The following is a 20,574-nucleotide window of genomic DNA, read 5'->3' as shown; positions in this document are numbered from 1 at the left end:
AAGGGAGTTTCAAAGGAATGTTTCCCAAAAACATTAAACCAGTGAGAGAATTCCTGTTGTGGTGGACCCGGGCCACACCAAGGCAGAAACTGGTATTCATCAAAACATTCACAATCTTTGTAGATTGGAATCATAGTCCAGAGAGATAGAAGTGGAGAAGCCAAGCAATGGATGCCATATTCCCAAATAATTGGTTTCAGCTACAAACATTCTGCTGGTGAGGAGAACGAGTTCCTATGTGATACCTGAGCTCCTTTGGGAGAGTGATCTTCCCTGTCCTAGAGCACTAACGTCTAACACTCCTTGGCTCTCTTGGGGTTACTCAAAGGAAAGGACATTCAAAAAGGTTTCCTCTGAACATAGAAACTCTGAACAAATTCTGTTGAGAAAGGTGCAGGGACAGTTGAGGTGGTTGAGAATAATCTGAAAGTTGCCTGTTGTGGGAGGCAAGAATAGGAGCTGGGCTGACCTGAATGGTCTCCGTCAGGGAGGGACCACACCCAAATCCCGTAATCCAATCAAGCAATTAGAGTGGATTAGAGGACTTTGTGCCTTATCCCAGGGCCCAAAAGCCATAAAGGTGGAGGTGAGGTTCACTATCTGACATTTGGAAACTGGCACAGTGAGAGGAGCATCCCTTTGCGACCCGATTCTCCTGGTTGAATGTATCTTGTGGACACTGTTTCTGCAGACATGGAGGCTGCCCACCTCCACCCCTCAGAGGAGCCTCAGTTCAGCGCCTCTCCCAAACCCCAGTCATGCTGGTCAAGGAGAGGCGGTGCTGAAGTCCACGGAGGACCCTCTGTGCCCGAGACGACATCCCCTGCATCAAAGACACTCTCCTCCCCGACTGACCCGTTGGCTCCCGCATCAGCAGGACTGCCTCCCACCAAGATGCCTCTGAGTTGGAAGAGCCTTTCCCAGGTGGGAGCCGGGCTTCAGAACATGGGCAACACTTGCTATGTGAATGCGACCCTACAGTGTCTGACCTACACAGAGCCCCTCGCCAGCTACATGCTGTCCCAGCAGCACGGGACCACCTGTAGGAGGCAGACATCCTGCATGCTGTGTACCCTGCAGGCTCACCTGACGCGGGTTCTCTGCCATCCTGGACGTGTGCTCCGGCCCCTGCCACTCCTGCTCGCCGCCTTCCACAGACACAAGCAGGAAGATGCCCATGAGTATCTCATGTTCATTCTGGATGCAATGCAGCAAGCATGCTTGCCTGAGGACAAGCTCTCAGACCCTGAGTGTCCTCAGGACAGCACCCTCATCCAGCAACTCTTTGGGGGGTACTGGAGGTCTCAAATCCAGTGTCTCCACTGCCAAGGCATTTCGAGCACTCTGGAACCTTACCTGGACATCAGCCTGGACATCGGGGATGCTCACAGCGTCAGCCAAGCTTTGGAGCAGTTGGTGAAGCCCGAACTGCTGGAAGGTGAAAATGCCTACCATTGTAGTAAGTGTCTGGAGAAGGTGCCTGCGTCCAAGGTGTTGACTTTGCACACTTCCCCGAATGTCCTCATCCTGGTCTTGAGACGATTCTCAGACTTGACAGGCAACAAAATGACTAAGGAGGTGCAATATCCTGAGCGCCTTGACATGCAACACTACCTGTCTGAGCAGAGGGCAGGACCCTTGGTTTATGTGCTCTATGCCGTGCTGGTGCACGCTGGGAGGAGTTGCCACAGCGGACATTACTTCTGTTTCGTAAAGGCAGGAAATGGCCAGTGGTATAAAATGGATGATGCTAAGGTCAGCGCCTGTGATGTGACTTGCGCGCTGCGCCAACCTGCCTATGTCCTCTTTTATATGCAGAAGACTGATCTGGAGAGAGACCTTGGGAGGGAGTCAGTCGAAGAGGGAGGACTCGCATCTCCCGAGGCAGACCCCACAGTGGTGGGTGAGGCCTCAGGAGAGCCGGCAACGGATCCCTCCGTGAACCTTCCTGAGTTGGAGGAGCGTGGGGAAGAGACCTCAAGGCAACAAATGACATTAGACCAGTGGAGATGCCTTCAAGAATGCAACCGCCCTAAGCCTGAACTTAATGTCAGGAGAAGAGAAATTGCTCTTCCTGCGAACGCAGTCATCCTTCACCACTCCAAATACAGACCTGAGATGCCGAAGAATCATCCTCAGCAGACCGTCGACCTGCTCACCACTGCGGCTGGGATGCTCCCACCTCAGGTGGCCGGGGACGTGGCCAAAGTCCCGCGTGTGCCAGGGAGAGCCCGACCTACCAAGAGGACGAGCAAGAAGGGACAGAGTTCTGGGGAAGCAGTCCAGGGATGTGTCTCCTAACTTTGGTGCACATGGGCGCACACACCCACACACACAGCGTCACTCACACACTCCAAACCCGAACACAGTCCCATACTGGAAATATTTTGTGTTGTGTGAAGTGTGTGTTCTGTATGTATGGAAGAACCATCTATCTGGTGTGTTCATGGGATATGGCCTTCAACTGAAACTAGGAGACACTGATATTTAAACCTGGGTCTTTGTCATGATCTTATATTGGGATAGTGTGGATTTCATATGGGGTCAATCCAGGAACCTGCCTCTCCTTCAGCCTTGTGGAGAGTGGGGGCCACTTGCAGGTGAGAGGCAGTGAGCAGTCAGGGTTGAGAGTGGATATGATGCTGAGGACCTGGGGTTGAAGTCAGTATGTTTGACCCTCTCATCATGCTCCCCACTTCCCAATGCTTTTCTTCTATTTATATTGAAAGAATTTTGTCTGAACACATAAGTATGTATTGGGTCTTGCTAGCGATGTGTCTTTGTCAATGCTTGGAAATTGTAGGAAGGAAATTAAGTGCTTACTTTTGGGGCAATAACTGCATCCAGACCTGATTGAACCACAGTGATTTTATTATGTTCCCATAACTCTCTCCCACATTAAGACTGAAGAGAAGCAAACTAACAAGGACTCTTATTCCAAAGGGAAATGCCCAGCCTCCCACTGAACATAACTTTTTATGACTATTTTGCTACCATCTGCTCTGTGGCACCTCCTGACCCAGAAGCAGTGGACTCTGGATTTCAGACCAGTTCAAATTCAAATTTGGACCTGGGTTGATACCTCTGGAAAACAGTGCCAAGTTCATGAATCTAGCAAAAGCTTTTTGAGGTCAGGTTATAGGTGTTCTGTGTTATCATTTCATTTCTTACAGAGGAGTTTGACAAGTTCTTTGTAGAATGGAAATTATTGCATGACCAGCAAACGCCTCTGAGTGTGACCGTAGATGTGCAGTTGTAACATCACATCATAATGTTATTTTCACTCTGTATTCAAACTTGGACATGCACCCTTACTGGAGAGTAAGGGACAATAGGATCTGTGCAGAAGAAATCACGCTTTTTTTTAGATTTTCATGTAACAAAAACAGATTAGAGATATAAAGTGTCAGGGTTTCTTTCATGTCTGGAAATTGTGTTTCTTTTGACCATTACAGTTTACTGTGTCATAAAAAGTGAGGGAACCTGTGTGCATGTCTTGCCAAGAGTTCCGTAAGAGGACCTGCAGGTATCCCCGTCCTCTGAAGACTGTCATAGGGAATGAGACAGCTCATGGACTCGGGGACTTGTCCTCCACAGCAGAGGACCCTGAGGAGTTGTCTGTGGGAATGAGGATATGTCTCCACCTGGACTGTTGTGGTGAACCAGCAATTCCTCCGCTGAACTGGATGGAAACGGTCAAGTCCACCACGTGCTGAGTGTCCTGCTTTTGTGCGCCTACACATACACTCCCCCCACTACACAGATGCTACAGTTTTTCGTTAGGTAAATCTATAGGACTGTCAAAGCGTGCTTCCCAATCCAGAATGTCAAGTTTGTCTTAGTGAAATCCATTTTCTAACAAATGTAGGGAAATCATCCTGGCAATTTGTAACTTGGTTGTAAACAGAAATTAACAAGTTAATCTGAAATTGTTTTATAAATGTCTGAATTTCTGATTTGGAAAAAGATCCCATCCAGAGTTCTGCAAATTACACCATGTTTTCTCCTAGAAGACATTTTCTGTACTTGTTGATATTATTTCTCTGAAATTGTTATGCAGAATATTGCATCTGCTTTGTTTGTTTTTGCTCTAAAATGTTATTACGAAGTTGTGTGGTTTTTTATTCTTAATAAAAAATTCCCACATATGATTTGGTGTGCAGGCTTTTTCTCCCCAGTATTTCAGAACCTTGAAACAGTTGTTTTATTTCCAGGCTGGCTCCTCACAGAGGCTTCTTTGCCTGCTTCCCCTGAGTGGAATTCCACAGCCACCTCTAGGTCACCTGCAGCTCAAATTCATATCCTCCCCCCATGGGAATTTCTCACTCCTACTCACTGGCTCAATATAGGGGAAGCGCCAGCAGCCATTTAAGAAGAAATGCAATGGGACATAGGGACATTATTCTTCAGGGTCTCTTCAATTATGAGAGCTCTGACCAGGAAGATGCTTGTATGAGAAATTAAGGGGGAGGAGTAGATTGAACCAGAAGCACACCATCTCTGCCCAAGGCTAGCAGAGACCCCTAGGAGGGATGACGGGAGATGGTTGGATAGCACACTGTGGGGACGGTGGAGGCTGGGCAGTCAGCAGATGGATTCTCTGGTTAGGTGTCTGGACGTCAATGCTCATCCTGTCCAGGTATCCATTAGTCAATCGAGGGGTGTCTCTCTATATCAAGATCTATTAGTCATGAGGACAGACCAAAGAATCTGCAGAGCGACCCACAGAACAGATTCACGAGTTCTTTTTTTTTAAAGATTTATTTATTCATTCATTCATTCATTCATTTATTTATGATAGACAGAGAGGGGGGCAGAGACACTGGAGGAGGGAGAAGCAGGCTCCGTGCCCGGAGCCTGACGTGGGACTCGATCCCGGGTTTCCAGGATCATGCCCTGGGCCAAAGGCAGGCGCCAAACCGCTGAGCCACCCAGAGATCCCCAGATTCATGAGTTCTTTCCTGGGAAACTGGAATTGCCAATCCTGGATGGAGTTCTAGGTGGACCTCATACCTGTTTCCAGGCTACAATGTGTTGAGTCCTGGCTCCATCAACCTGCGGCAAGATTTCAGGCTGGAATTGTTTTCACAATAGAAATCTGGGCTGAAACTGGGTTTTGGGGACAGCCCCAAGGCTAGATTCCATGGCAGTATATGGAGGTTTAATCTGGGAGGCCACATCCAATCAATGATCTGTGAGCTTGACAAGGAGGGTAGGTTCCTGGCCATGGTGGGTGAATGTAAGCAGAAGGATTACCTGACTCCCCTTCCTGAGCTTTTCTGTTGTCCAGCAGGAGAAAACAAAGTCAGGACTTTTCACAGGAGATATCCTAGGGCATGTGTCTCGTGGCAGGTTTGAGCTCAGGCAGGAGACAGGAAACAGCTTCTAGGGAGATTGTCTCCTCCTGTGAGGTGTGCATCATCCCATTACCAGCTGCTCCAATAGAAGACACCACAGATGGACCACATCTTAGCTCTGCCTCTCCACTTCATAGAAATCAAGCACAGTAAAGGCATGGAGATGAGAACAATCCATTCCACGGTGATATTATTAAAAGTGCTCATTTTAATGGGAAAAGAACCCCACCCCTGTGGTGATAAGGGGACATAAAATACATTAGCCTCCTGTTACCAGAGGGTCAGATGAGAAGGTTTCAATACAGTGTTTTAGTTTCCTTAGAAGAAGCCATTGCATTCACTCTTCTGGCAGTGGACCGAGCTAATCCTGTCTTCAGAGTGTAGGGATAGAGGAACATTCCTCAGCATCTTAAAAGCCATCTACGGAAACAGCTCAGCAAACATCATTCTCAATGGGGAAACACTGGGAGCCTTTCCCCTAAGATCAGGAACAAGGCAGGGATGGCCACTCTCACCCCTGCTATTCAACATAAGATACCTAGGAATCAACCTACCCAAAGAGGTAAAGGATCTATACCCTAAAAACTACAGAACACTTTTAAGGAAATGGAGGGAGACACAAAGAGATGGAAAAATATTCCAAGCTCAAGGATTGGAAGAAGTAATATAATGAAAATGTCAAGGGTACCCAGGGCGATTCACACATTTAATGCAATCCCTATCAAAACACTGAGGACTTTCTTTAGAGATTTGGAACAAATGATCTTAAGATTTGTGTGGAAATAGAAAAGACCCTGAATAGCCAGGGGAATATTAAAAAGAAAACCATAGCTGTCTTTAAAATTTTTAGTGATACTGTGTGTGATACACGATTTGGAATATATATGGAATCAATACATTTTGTTGCATTAGGGATTTTTCCATTTGGAGACATCTCAGTAAATCAGTTCCACGTGGTGGCTCTAGCATGTTGGGGCTCACATGTCAGCGATCACACAGAAGCAAAGAATTGAAGGACACATGGAACCTGAAGACTCCATAAGCAAGGGAGGGAACTCGGGGAGAGAATGGAATTTTAAGAAATCCCTCACGGAAGAAGAGCATGGAGTGAAGACACTCTGGGTGCACAGACGGGAGACGGTGGTGGATAAGGAAGAGCCCGGCCGTCAGGAGGGAATCCGATGCTGCCAATTCCTTCCAATGTGGCTGCTTTTGCCCTTGGAGTGTCCTAGATAATGTCTGGTTGAGGGCCTTGCTGTCTCATGCTTCTTACCTGGAAATGAAAAGTAACGCCAGACATGTGGGTCTCAGGAATGTGGGAGGGAGCCCCGAATCCAGCAGCACGGCCACTGGGGAGTCTCCTTGAGAATCTCTCTCCCTCTCTTTGTCGGGCCCCCTCTCTCCCGCTACTCTGTGGTCTCTCTCTGGTCTCTCCCTGTCTCAAACAAATAAACAAATAAATCTTAAACAGAAACAAACAATGAAACGTGTTCATGTCTTGGCATCTATGTCCCCACATCCAAGTCGATTAGATCCAGGGAGCCCGGTGTTACTCAGTATTTCAGGGTGTGGGAAGCACTGAGTCCTTTGCACTTTGCTACACTGACCTCCTCTCTCGTGTCCGATCCACCTCCCAACTCAGAGACATTTTCAAGATTTTTCCAACAATGTGGTTTGGTTTTGGGGTCTGCCGTGCACAGTCTGGATCCCTGCTCAGTGAGAGGCTCCATCTCACTCTCCAACTGGCACAGATCTATCCGCTTTGCTCTCTATCTCAATCTGTCTGATGAATAAATAAAAATTTTAAAAACCCTGATATTTTCTCTACAAAATTCAAACTGTCACATTATTTTTCTAATAACTGTGATTCGTGAATGTTATAATTCATTCTTAAAGGAAATAATGGAAACATTAAATGCATGTATATGTCACCAAAGTTTAAAACAGCATGAGAATGGCCTCCCAAATCATAAGAATCTGTATAATCACGCATTAATTACCTTTCAACAATGCATTAGTCAATCTTGCCCCTAAGAAATATAATTGTTACATAGCACCCATTAGTTAACCTCAAAACCCACATTCATTCAGTGGAGAATATCTTTCTGAGGTGTCACGCAAGGACCAAAATTGGAGTGGAAGTGATCTGAAATCCTGTGCCCACCTCTTCCTTGTCAGGAGATTGTTACACAGACGGATGACTGTCAAGTGTTCTGGACAGGTTAGAGTTGCTGGGATATGGAGCAATTCCTTGTGGGAGATGGGTCCTTGCCAGGCACCTTCTCTTCAGTCAAAGGTGGGGGTGGATTGTGAAGGGGCTGTGATTCAATCAACATGATCTAATCAGGCAGGATGCATTTAACTCCTGAAATATAAGCATTTCATTGCCTCTTTGCATTTCCAAATATTATCAAACGCCGGGTTTATAGGTTAACTTCTCAATATATATTTTGTGCCCATAATTTCCTGAAAAGAAGTCTGTCGCCATACAAGGCTGTAGGTCATTGACTTACACGGTAGTTTGTCATTTCTTTGTGTAGGTGCTCTGGGTTTTCAAATCGGTGCTGGTTGTATATGACCAAACACATTGCTGCCAACACTCCACCCACGCTGGTTTGGACAAATGGTCTTTCAATATAAAGAGAAGATAAGCAATGGGATGAGGGATGCATGAGGACACGGTCAGACATGCTCACACTGACCCCAGGTCCTCAGCATCATTTCCACACTCAAAGCTGGCTGCTCACTGCTTCTAATCCTGCCACCTTCAAGTGGCCCCATTTTTCCCCAAGGCTGAAGGAGGGGAGGATTCACCCAATGTGCTTCCAACTGTGCTAAATCCATCTATTACTAATATCCATAACCTATACCAGCTTGCTCAGATAACTCTGTCGTCTTCCATATCTGGATGAGAGTGGATTTTGCTTTGGGAAGATAGGTTTGGCTCTGTTTGGTTGGGTTTGCTTTGGTTTGGTTTGGTTTGGTGTTTTGATGGCAGGGAAGCAAAAGACATGTAAGGTGACTAGAGGGGGAGAACAGGCCTGCTCAGACCTTCTTCCGCTAGCCTTTCTCTCTGGACTCCCTGTGCACATGGAAGGAATCCTCTCAATTGCACATGAAGTCCCAATTCTGCTGGAGAGCCCAGCATTAAAGCCCTATGCTCAAGCCTGCCTGCATCCTCACCCTTGCGCCCTATATTCCTGCAAGTCCAAGAATTCTTAGGCTACTTTGCTAGTTCCAATCCCAGCATCCCCTCATGATGATAGGCCTTCGCACCCTTGGACCTCTGGGATCTTCTGAGGCTTCCAGAAAGTAGGGAACATTTCTATTACTGCACACATCCCATGAGTGCCCAGGAAGCTGCATTTTCCTCAGAAGCCATGAGATAGCAATAGGGCGGCATCCATGGGATGAGACATGGGCTTGAGGCTCAAGGGGCCAGACTCTGACCTGGGTCACATAATGATTGCCTGAATGGGAGTTACTTAGGGGTTGGGGGTGGGAGAAGGATCACACACTGTGGCTTTTCTACTGCATTCTGACTTTTTAAACCCTAGTGTGCTCATAGAGGAGCTCTTCTACCTCCACCTACAGGCATCTGCACAGACAGAGGGAACACCCTTAAACAGATGCTTTGGAGTGAGAAAAGAGCAGTCAGTTGTTTTTCCAAAAAAAAGAAATTCTCTAAATACAAGTATGGAGGTGTTGGTGTGGTTTGGTTTCATTTGGCATGGTGTTGTATTGTTTTTTCCCATGGGCCCATATCAGAGATAACCCTGAGAAAGAGAGACAGAGAGAGAATGAGATAGATAGATAGATAGATAGATAGATAGATAGATAGATAGAGACTGTGGCCTTGGTCTCGTGCTATTTGGACGACTTGTCAACCATTGCCTCCTTAGGTTATCATCAGGAGGGTAAAAAATCTCCTTGCCCAGGTCTCAGAAAGGAGGCATCATGATCCAACATTAAAGATGGATCCAGAATATGTATAGAGGGAAACCACCCACTCATCCCATTACAGACCAACCTGTGACCCAGGGCCCATACAGTACACAGGGCTCCCTCACAGGGTGCACAGGGTCAATGTTCCCTATGCAGTACTTCACCAAGGAGACTGGGTGTGCAGGAGACCCTCAAAGTCTACATATCCCCCAAAACTATCACGCTGTTGTCTCCTCTCAGTTAATTAAGGCTGGAGGAATTAAATTAACTATAGAGAGTTTCAGAATTGCTGAGATTAAAAAAACCCAGAAACCAAATCAAATGAAACACATGCACGCTATTCATCAGTGGTAACATTTTATTAAGGGAAATAAAACACTACACACGATTCTAAATTATGGCTGAGAATAATCGAAATGCGCAGATGAAATATTGCCCATCACAGTGCCCACAAAGCTACCACCACAGTCTAGAAAACTCATCTCAGGAGAAAACACAGTGTCCATTTGCAGAGCCCACAGGGGCTGTTCGCAGCTGAAAACCCAAATGCAGACATGTGTATGCCAATGAGAGCTTAAAGTCTGAGTTTCTATTTCCATTGGAGTGACAAGTGCTCATTCGAAATTCCCTCCACTTCTTGGAGAATCTATTTGCTGAAGAGAAAATTGACATTCCAGAGGGAAGAGTAGCCTTCTCCACAGCACACGGATTTCCCTAAAAAAAGGGCATTGTGTGCCTTTGGGGTTCAGTGTCTGTGCACGGCCCCAGGAGCATGAGAGGAAGCAGGCTGTGGACCCGGAAATTCCCATGCAAAGCAGCTGAGCAAGTGTTGATTCCCCACATGAGTCCAGGAGGGGCCACCTCCTCAGGTCCGCAGTCACCCCGTCAGGGTGCAGTGGGGTGGAGGACAATGTCCGAGGCTAGGAGCTGGCTCATTCGCTCTCAGTGTCTTCTGAGGATGAGGACACCTGTAGGTCACCGTGGAGGACACTCCAGGGACCACAGACACAGGCTCCGTCCGACATGTGGGGGGCAGGGGGGCCCTGAGCAGGGCCTGGCTTCTCGGGAGGAAGGAATGAGGGAGCTGCGAGGAACCGGGAGCTCCAGCAACTTCTGTCCATCTGGTGAAGACCATTCTCAGGGGCTGAGTGGGGGCCCACGCAGAGGGCGGCCGTGGGGGCTTGGTGCACGGCTGCAGCATCTCCAGGTGAGGTGTGGCAGGTGTGGGCTGGGGGCCCTTGCTTGGCCGGAGGGCAGGTGTCTTCCTGGGCTGCCGGGGCCCGGCTGTGCATCCACGGGCACGTCTGCTTCCTGGAGGACACAGACTCCCGGAAATCCCCACAGGGACTTCCTTTATGATCCCGGAGGTGTGCTGGCTGGGGCTCCATCACGGTTTCTTTCAGGGGTTCTGGGACCTGTCTAGGGGCATCTGGGCACATTTCTTGCCTGGAGTCTGGAGGGGCATTTGGGAATTGTCTGCCAATGCGTTGCTGACAGCGGGACGGGTGTTCTCCTCAGGATACTTGGGTGGTGCCTGGGTGTGTCCCAACCCATGGCCCTGGGAGCCAGACTGGGGACCCTCGAGGGAGACTCTGCAGGGCCTCTTGGTTCTCTGCTGCACAACCAGGCTGTCAGCCCTGACACAGGGTTGGCGAGCCGGCAGAGGGGTGTCAGCGATCGGCACTTCCTGGGCACTAGGACGTCCACCAGGTGTGCTGAGGCTAACTTGAGGGCTTCTGAGACGAGAGGTGGAATGGGACCGGAGTCTTATGTCAGGGGGCTGAGTACGTGGTTCCATCGGCAGGGCAGGCTCAGTGATAGAAGGCCTCCTCTTGGTGTAGACGAGCATCGGCATGTGTGGACACTGTGGGAAAAGAAAACACACGGGACTCCATGAGTTTGGCCCCGGCACCAAGGCAAAATGAACATTCAGGAAAGAAACCAACAAACGCCCACGACCTTAGTAACCACCCCCTCCCCCGGAACAGGGAAAGAAAGAGTTGGGATCTGTTGACCTAGGAGTAGGGAATCTGGCTGCAGGGCTCGTCCAAACAAAGGCCTGACAGGATGCTGTTGATGCCCTTGAGACATGGGGGGGACACGCAAAGTCCTGCCTCACAGCGATGCTTCCTCCATTGGACCAGCGCTTCCATCCTCTCTGCTCATGAGGAGATAGGAGTCCTGCAGCTGGAGAGTCATGGTGGGAGCTCCTGAGTGGGGATGGGCAGTGTGGGATGATGTGTCACAAAGGACAGCGGCCTGTTCTTCTCTGAGGTTGGTATGTGCTCCAGGAGTGCCCGCCAATGACCTTCACACGTCAAACAGCCAGTATTCACACACATAGAAGGTGGGAGGCAACATCATGGGCACCAAGGGAAAACTGGGTGCAAATCCACCCTACTCAACTGCCACTGGTCAGAGAGGAAGTGGAGCCCCGCCTCCCCCAGGAGGCCCATGGAGCCCAGCGAGTCCATAAGGGCACAGCCCGGGAAGCAGCGCACACTCACCCTCACATAGTCACAAGATTCCATGTCTTCCTTCCAGGTGCGCTTCTGCCCCTCCCGGGGTCTCCTGGGGAACCTGTGGAGCAGGGCCTTCCTCTGCTCGGCTTCCTGCCTGCACCAGAAATGAAGGCATAGAAAGGAGAAGGAACTCCCTTCCCTGGATTCCAGCCGGACACCTGCTCGGGGCTTGGGCCAACCTGGTCCTTTCCCTCCGCAGCCACTCTACGCCCACCTCTGCCCCTCATCCTAACTATCGGGAGCTGAACAGGTCGTCCAGGCAGTTTCTTACATTCAGAGTCTGAAAGGGTCTGCCTTGGCATGTGCCAAGCTCCATACATTCACTGGTGCAGGGACATTTGTCCAGCCGCAAACCCCACACGAAATCAGCAGGGACAGCTCCATCACCCAAATGTGGACCCTGTTAGTCTGGGAGCTCCTCTGCCTGCCTCGCCCAGCCTGGCTCTGCCCACAGCCGCCCTGCACACTGTGCATGCACACGGACTCGGGGTCTGTCGTATCAGCCCTGGCATCGGGTCACAAGCCCCATTCCTCACCTTCATCTCCCTGCCTTCTCCCTCTCAGCCTGGTTCAACAGCCCAGCCTGGTGTCTTGGGTCCCAATGACTCCCCGGCTCCACATTCTCCTTCAGCCTCCTGGAGCCCAAGGCCACGGGAACGAGGGTCGTGCTCAGTGTTTTATGGGGCATCTGGTGCTTGATGCCTTGTGTCCAATGGCGCCACAGTCCCTGCACTTCACCTGTGGGAGGAAGGGGCAACGGTCAGTGCATCCACTCAAATGCCAGTGAATCTGTCAAGCACACGAATGGGACGCCATCCTCATGGAGTGGCACATGGGATGAGGACAGGGGACATCGTATCTGCTAGTGAGGTGTCAGTATAGTGAAGACCTCTGGATGCTTACTCCCCATCCCCTGGAAGGAAGGAAAGGGGAAGAGGGATTGGAGGTGTCAGGTTGAGGACAGGTGGAAACATCATTAAGACTCGGGACAAACACAAGGCTCGATCTGATCTTATGGTGCCCTGGGGCTGATGCTCAGAGCCTCTGAGTGTCCCAGTGTGTAGCCTGGGGGATTTTCTGCCCATGTCACGATGGACAACTGAGTCCGGGCCACGATCTTCTGGGAGCCTAGCCTGTCTCAAGACTCCTGGCAGAGCTCCTGCTTCAAAACCCATGCCAGCCTCCCCACTCACCCTGGGATCCTCCTCCTCTGGACTGGGAACTCTGAGGGCCAGTCCTGCTATCTGTGGCCTCTTGCCTTTCTGGGGTCTCAAGGGACTGTCGGGCCCAAGGTGGGCATGACCAGCCGCCATCAGTCCCACCTTCTGGAGGGACAAGTCAGTCTGCTTCAGGGATGGGTTTCGGGTAGCCTGAGGGAAAAGAAACAAGAGAGTCCTATTCACCTGACCTAGGCATCCTCACTGTACCATCTTCCCAAGAGGCCTTAGTGAGCTTCAGGACAGTGGTGCCAAACACATTTCCCCCTGTCACTTCTCTTTCCTCCTTCCTGCCTACGCTCTCCTGGCCAAGCCACATCCCCGCTCTGAGGAAGGCCGCCCTTAAGGAAGGACTCTTGTTGACACTATCATTAAGTCTCTCCAAATCCCCTGTGGGAACAAAACCAGGGACGGGACCTCTCCCGATTGAGGTCCAGTGGGATGCACCATGGAACACGCAAAGGGCAAAAGCCTCAGGAAAGTGGGCTTCCCTTTCTCATATCTGAATGCCCCTTGTGACTCCAGAGGAAGCCATAGTTAAGTCCAAATTCATTGGGAAAACACATTCTTCTCTACTCGATGGGAAGCTGCCCATCTGAACACTTCCATTCCATGTGTTCGTGGCAGTGCCCCCAATTAACTGCCATTGAAGGTTTGGGAGGTGAATTTCTTTTCACCTTGGGAACCAGGTAATTCTTCTATTGAAAAAAAGGTCAATTATTTATGGGACAGTGAGTGTGTGTGTGTGTGTGTGTGTATGAGGGAGAGTGATCACCTGAGCTGTAGGAAGGACAGAGGGAGAAGCACTCAGTTATCAGAAACCCAGTGAGGGCCTGGATCCATCTCCAGAGCCTGAGATCACAACCCGACCCAAGTCAGTCCCTGAAAAAACGGAGCTGCCCAGGCGCCCTGATCCTGTGTCTTCTCTAGGTCTGCAGGGCCCAGTGAGACATTTACAGGCCTTCTGTCCCTGCTCGTCCACCACCCCACACCAATGTGACACCTGAGGCCCCATTCCACTGGCATTGGAACCTCCGGGTGTCCAGGGCATTCACAGCCATGCCTTGGCTCAGTCTCTGTCCTCAGAACATGTTAGACCAGAAAGAGTCCTTAACCTGTGGAGGAAGGGCCAATCCCTCCATCATTTCCTCACTGTCCCATTGCTCTGTCAGGGAAGGTCGGACCAGTGGCCCGAAAACTCACCTGAAGTGCACTTGTGGTCCTCACGCCCATCAGGAGAGGCTGAGAAAGGTCCTGGACAGACTCCGCTGCAGGAGACTGGGTGTCCCGTGGGAGAGAGGGATGGTCAGGAATGGCCACTTCCGTTGCTCCCGGACTTTTATACTGCCCCAAGGTCACGTGACATTTCAGCCACTTGAAAGATATCCACCTAATCCTCTTAGCTGCTGCAGGGATTGAGCCAATCAGCAGCTTCAACAGGCTAATGTCCTCATGAGAGCGATTTCTATGACTCCGTGTGTGTGCCTGTGTGTGTGTGTCTCTGTGAATGGAGGTGTGAGTCCATGTGGATTTGGTGGAGATTGGAATTTCTGCAAGTGAAATTATATTGGTACATTTTAGCATGGGAATTAGCCTCAGGACTCATGTTTCCTGAACTATTGGTATTTTACCAACACTTCTGCTGAATTTAGACCTAATGGTATTAAAAATGGGGTCAGGGTTTGAGGTTATTCAAGATGTTATATCCATTTTGTCAACTAACTTTCAGTTAAAAACTGAAATATCATAAAGAGCAAGATCTTCCAATCGGCTATAATTGCTTGATTGGAATAAGGGATTTGGGTGTGGTCCCTTTCTCATAGAGACCTTTCAGGCCAGCCCAGGTCCTAATCTTGACTCTCTCATCAGACAGCACCTTCAGGTCTTTCTCAACCTCCCTAACTGCCCCTGCTCATTTCTGAACCGAATTTGATCAGTTTCTATGTTCAATGGATATCTCTATGAATGTCCTTTTTTCTTCCTCAGTAACCTCAAGTGAGCCAAGGAGTGTTAGTCGTCAGTGCTCTAGGACAGGGAAGATCACTCTCCCAAAGGAGCACAGGTATCACATAGGAACTCGTTCTCCTCAGCAGCCAGAATGTTTGTAGCTGTAACCAATTATTTGGGAATATGGCATCCATTGATTGGCTTCTACACTTCCATCTCTCTGGACTATGATCCCAATCTACAAAGATTGTGAAGGTTTTGATGAATACCAGTTTCTGTCTAGGTGTGGCCCGGGTCCACCACAAGAAAAATTCTCTGGCTGGTTTTATGCTTTTGGGAAACATTCCTTTGAAACTCCCTTTCCTACAAGAGTCTCTATCCTTAATCCAGTGTTTATATGCCTCATTTTAACTGTTCCTCAGGGAATTCCACCCCAATATCCTTTATATTCTCTTGATTCAGTTGGAATATGTTGTAGGCTTGTGCCTTTTTCCACATTGTGGGCTTGGCAGGTGTAGATGCAGGTAGGAGGGCACCTGGTTAGCTTGTGGTTTGAAAGTGTCATTATGCCTTCTTCCGCCCACAGAATTGGTAGTGTCTGCTGAAACATTTTTGAGTCGTCACGACAATTCATTCCTACTTGTGACCATGATCCTTTGCATTGGGAAAGGAGGCATCTTTGTGCAGGATAGAATAGTGAAGAATAATGAAGTATAGGAAATCGTATAAGTCTAGGAAAGGTTGAAACCTAAGTCTATTTGTCTTCTTTACTGACCAGAGGCCAAGAGAAACAGGAACATTTTGACAGGCCTTGGTCAGTGACTGGGCTTCACAAGCCCTGGGGCCCTGGTGAATTCTTGATGTTCACTTGTCATCCCTGGACACTAAGAGAATAAAAGTGTCATCTCTGAAGCCACCATGTTTTAGGATATTGATTCTGTACCCATGGAGTTCAATAAAAGCTTGTGTAGGATGTTCTATATGATATCTCCATTTTTACCTGAAAGTTTTAATCCCTGAGCCTAACCTGCCAATGAAGACACATACTGAGACCCCTGATGAGACTGTCCAGTCCCATTCCACATCTCCTCTGAGTAGCCCTAAAGTTAGCCTCAGCCCACCTGGTGGACCTCCTGGTGCCCAGGAAGTGCCGATCGCTGACACCCCACAGCCAGCTCGCCAACCCTGTGTCAGGGCTGACAGCCTGGATGTGCAGCAGAGTCTCCCTCGAGGGGCTCCAGGCTGGCGCCCAGGGCCATGGGTTAGGACACACCCAGGCACCACCCAAGTATCCTGAGGAGAACACCCGTCCCGCTGTCAGGAACGAATTGGCAGACAATTCCCAAATGCCCCTCCATACTCCAGGCAAGAAATGTGCCCAGATGCCCCTAGACAGGACCCAGAACCCCCAAAAGAAAGCGCGGTGGAGCCCCAGCTAGCACACCCGCAGGAGCATCCAGGGAGCCCCTGTGGGGAATTCAGGGAATCTGTGTCCTCCAGGAAGCAGTCACGCCTGTGGATGCACAGCCGGGCCCCCGCAGCCCAGGAAGACACCTGCCCTCTGGCCAAGCAAGAGCCCCCAGCCCACACCTGCCACACGTCACCTGGAGATGCTGCAGCCATGCACCGAGCCCCCTCGGCCGCCCTCTGCGCGGGCCCCCACTCAGCCCCTGAGAATGTTCTTCACCAGATTGGACAGAAGCTGCTGGAGCTCCCGGTTCCTCGCAGCTCCCTCATCCTTCCTCCTGAGAAGCCAGGACCTGCTCAGGGCCCTCCTGCCACCCACCTGTTGGACGGAGCCTGTGTCTGTGGCCCCTGGAGTGTCCTCCACAGTGACCTACAGGTGTCCTCATCCTCAGAAGACACTGATAGTGAATGAGGCAGCTCCTGGCCTCAGACATTGTCCTCCACCCCACTGCCACCTGACGGGGTGACTGAAGACCTCAGGACATGGCCCCTCCTGGACTCATGTGGGGAATCAGCCATTGCTCAGCTGCATTGTGTGGAAATTCCCGGGTCTACAGTGTGCTGCCTCTCATGCTCCTGGAGCCATGCACCCACCCCCAAAACACACCTTGTACTTTCCTTAGGGAAATCCATGCACTATGACAAAGGCTACTCTTCCATGTAGAATGTCAATTTTATCTTCTGCAAATAGATTCTCAGGCCTCGCGGCGGCTCCCTGCAGGATGCATGTCCCCTCGTCCCACCTCAGGGTGCAGGGGCCTTGGCCGGGAATGGGCATCTGATCGCCCTGATGAAGTCCAGCCGGACGGAGTTGCTGGAGCACAAAGTCCGACAACTGCTGCTCGCCTTGCAGGGCAGAGATGTCATCTCCATTTGCAGCTTCTTAGACGACTATCGTGGATTCGCCACCACGGACGAGGTGCTGGACCTGCTGTCCACTGAGTGAGCACCTGCCCCTCCGCAGCCCAGGGCTGGGCCACCTGCTGGTGGGGAGGCTGGGGATGGTGTGAGCTTCCCGGCCTCGGGCTGCTCCCCCACCTGGAGCAGGGTAACCCAGGGCCTAGCAGGTCCTGGAGGGCAGCCCTGGGGCCTGGCCTGTGGCGGGTCGGCCAGAGGGGCTGTGCCTGTGCTCAGCAGCCATCCTCCTCACTTGTGAGGAGACTTGTGCCTCCTCCACCCATCACCAGGGGCCTGAGCTGGCCTGTTTTCCCATTGAAAGGGAGGTTTGAGAGTCCATCGGGGGTCTGTGTCCTGGGGCAACCAGACCGGGGGACCCCGGGGTGCCTCAGGCCCACTAGGATATGGGCCATGGGCCTGGCTGGAGCCCTTTCATGCTCAAGCCTTCAGGAGTCCCCAGTAGGTGCGGGCGATTCTCTGGGAGCTGCCCGTGGCCCCACGAACAGAGGTGACGGCTCCCGGGGCTCCAGCCTAGTCGGGGTCAGAGGGTGACAGCCCCCATGATGAGAAGTCACGTCCCCAGCACAATTCATGGGATGCCCCCGCCCTCCTCTAGGTATGGGTGCATCGTAGATGCGTGGGGTAACAATGACATGGTCCTGCAGCGCTGGAAAATGTGAGTGACTCCGGCTCCTGCAGGAGGGCCTTCCCTCTCCAGGAGGGCAGCGAGGGGGCTGTGGGGTGGGGAGGCTGCACCCTCACCCCACACATCTGCAATTCCCGTGACAGGGTAAAGGTCTAAGGCCCCTTCTGGAAAAGAGCACAGGAGAGCGGTGGATGGGATTCGGGCTTGGTGGGAGGCATTGGGACCCCTAAGGAGTCCTTCTCCATGCCCCCCAACCCTCTCTCTGCCCCACACCTGGGGCCAGAGCAGAGGGGGTGGGAAGCATTGCACTCCCCAATCTGGTAGCACCTGGACCCGGGGGCACAGCAGGTGCTCAGGAGGGCTGGTGGGGGCTCCCGGACCAGGCGGCCCCCACCCCGTGGGAGATGGGAGATTAGAGTCAGTGGAAGGACACCCCCAGGGCCCCCTCGGGAGTGAGGCAGCCCAGAGCCACAGGAGGGAAGTTGGCGGTCCTGGGCAGTTCCTGGCAAGCCCTGGCAGGACACAGAGCCCGAGCCCTCCTGGCTTGGACCTACCCAGAAGACAGTGTGTGCAGTGAGGGCAATGACAGGCCAGATGCCCCCCGTCCCCGTACGCCTGCCTGTGGACTCAAGGGGCAGGTGGGCAGGGACCAGGCTGAGGAGGGAGCCCCGCTTCTCCAGGAGAGATGGTGAAGGTCACCCCGCTGGGCCTGGGCTCCCCGCACAGAGCCTGCATCCCAGCCCCTCCTCGGGGAGCAGGCCTGTGGCAGGCAGGTCCGCCAGGTGGCAAGGGGACGAGGATCAGGACTTGCCTCCAACATCCTGCAAGGGATGCCGGGTCCCTGGGTCCTGCAGGGCTTCCTCAGGACACCTGTGAGTGATGGTGCCCTGTCTTCTGACACCTGTGCCCTCCTGTCCCTCCCCAGGGCCATCTCCTGCATGCTGGAAATATGGCTGGATTATTTTCGGGATGAATTTTGTCAGCTCCCAGAATTTCCCTCCCTGAGGATGATTCTGGAATTCATGAGGCAGCGCATGCCAGGCTCGGACGTGGAACTCCATGCCCGGCGTTACCTCCAGCAATTCAGACGCCTCCAGCAGCGGAGCCAGAGGGGGTGGCCGAGCGGGGACAGGGGGTGCCCGGCGGATCCAGCCTCTATGCAGCTGGGCCGGGAGCAGGGGGTGGGCTCACACCCCACCCCACGGGCTGTGGGCTGGGGACACCTCCCAGGGCTCTTGCCCCCACACATGTGGAGCAGTGGGAAGAGTGGCCTTGATTTGGGAGGAACGTGGACAGTCTGCCCTGATGGTGATACTTTGTCTTCTTGGAGCTACAGCTTTGGACCGAGCAAAACACCCTGAACCCGCTCTGGAGTGTGCCCCAGCTCTGACCGTGGGGCCTACTGCCCCGTCGGGGCCTGAAGGGATCGAGGCCATCCTGGCTGCTGGGGCTGAGGGCTTGGCCTGCGCTGAGGCACCCACTGGGGAGGCAAAGTCGTCACTGGTCTAGTTCACTGCTCCGCCTGCAGGAGCCCCCTGCACCCCTGCGAGCCTGGAGGAGGAGCAGGTGCCACCCCTGCTCTCGAGGTCATGGATGTGCCCGAGCAGCCTCCTAACTCGATGGAGCAACCAGCCATAGGACCGAAGCAACCCTGTGAACCACCTCGGGAGCCCGCCCCAGCTCCGACTGTGGGGCCTGCTGAAGCTTCAGGGTGATGGAGCTGGTCCTGGCTGCTGGAGCTGAGGACTTGGTCAAAGCCGAGATGCTGGCTCCTGAGTTTAAGGTAGTGCAGATGCTGGTCGAACCTATGGTTCCCTGCCCCGATGAGGAAGAGCCACCTGCACCCGCGGCCACCCCAGAGGAGTAGGCCCAGGAGCCTGCAATTGGGGTCCCCAGAGTGTCAGAGCCACCACCTGCCTCCGGAACAACCTGCTTCGACCCCTGAGCAGCCCCCTGGTCACCTCGGGAGCCCGCCCCAGCTCCTGCCGCGGGGCTCGTGGTGGCTATAGCCCAATGGAGCCTTCCCCTCCCTGTCATTGCATTGTTACTCTATTTTATGATTTTCGTAAACCTTTTGTAAGGGCTTATATATTTTATTTGTAATAAGGGTTAAGTTAACCTGGTACAAAATTTACTCTGATGCTTCTGAATTTCACATCGTGGTACTTTAGGTCCATTCACAGTGTTGCAAGCCCCCTGGCCCAGGGCGCCGAGGGACACAGCCGAGGATCCGTTGCTCCCCCGGGACAGGCAGAGGCCGGGAGGACCCAGGACAGCCAGGTCACTCCTGCTGCCAGGCCCAGAGCTGTGCAGGTCAGCAGCCCCGCCCTGGAGCACCCAGGCCCTGCACACTGGGGGGCTGTTGTAGTTACTGCGGGAGCATGACTCCAGGGCTGCACAGCTGGCTGCCTGCACTGTTGTTGTCCCTCCTGGTGTCACCCTGTACCTGGGACTGAGCAGGGGGCTCACAGGATAAACTCCCACTGAGCCGTACACCTGGCAGAAGGCGGGGCAGCTCCCCAGGTACACACACCTGAGAATCAGCACAGCAGGACCCTCCCCCAGAAGAATTGCTA

General features: G+C 52.0%; 1 protein-coding gene across 1 annotated transcript; it reads left to right on the top strand.

Moving 5' to 3' along the window:
* The first annotated feature begins 693 nt into the window (after positions 1–693).
* On the top strand, positions 694–19,713 carry LOC119879389 (ubiquitin carboxyl-terminal hydrolase 17-like protein 17). Its single transcript, XM_038589684.1, has 6 exons — positions 694–2,215; positions 16,087–16,249; positions 16,489–16,705; positions 17,204–17,397; positions 18,924–19,112; positions 19,527–19,713. The coding sequence occupies exons 1-6, from the start codon at positions 694–696 to the stop codon at positions 19,711–19,713; spliced, it is 2,472 nt and encodes an 823-aa protein (XP_038445612.1).
* The last annotated feature ends 861 nt before the right edge of the window (positions 19,714–20,574 follow it).

This window comes from Canis lupus, unplaced genomic scaffold (genome assembly GCF_011100685.1).
Source record: "Canis lupus familiaris isolate Mischka breed German Shepherd unplaced genomic scaffold, alternate assembly UU_Cfam_GSD_1.0 chrUn_S726H889, whole genome shotgun sequence".
NCBI lineage: Eukaryota > Metazoa > Chordata > Mammalia > Carnivora > Canidae > Canis > Canis lupus.
The sequence above is the reverse complement of the archived record's forward strand: the minus strand, read 5'-3'. Positions and strand labels throughout refer to the sequence as shown.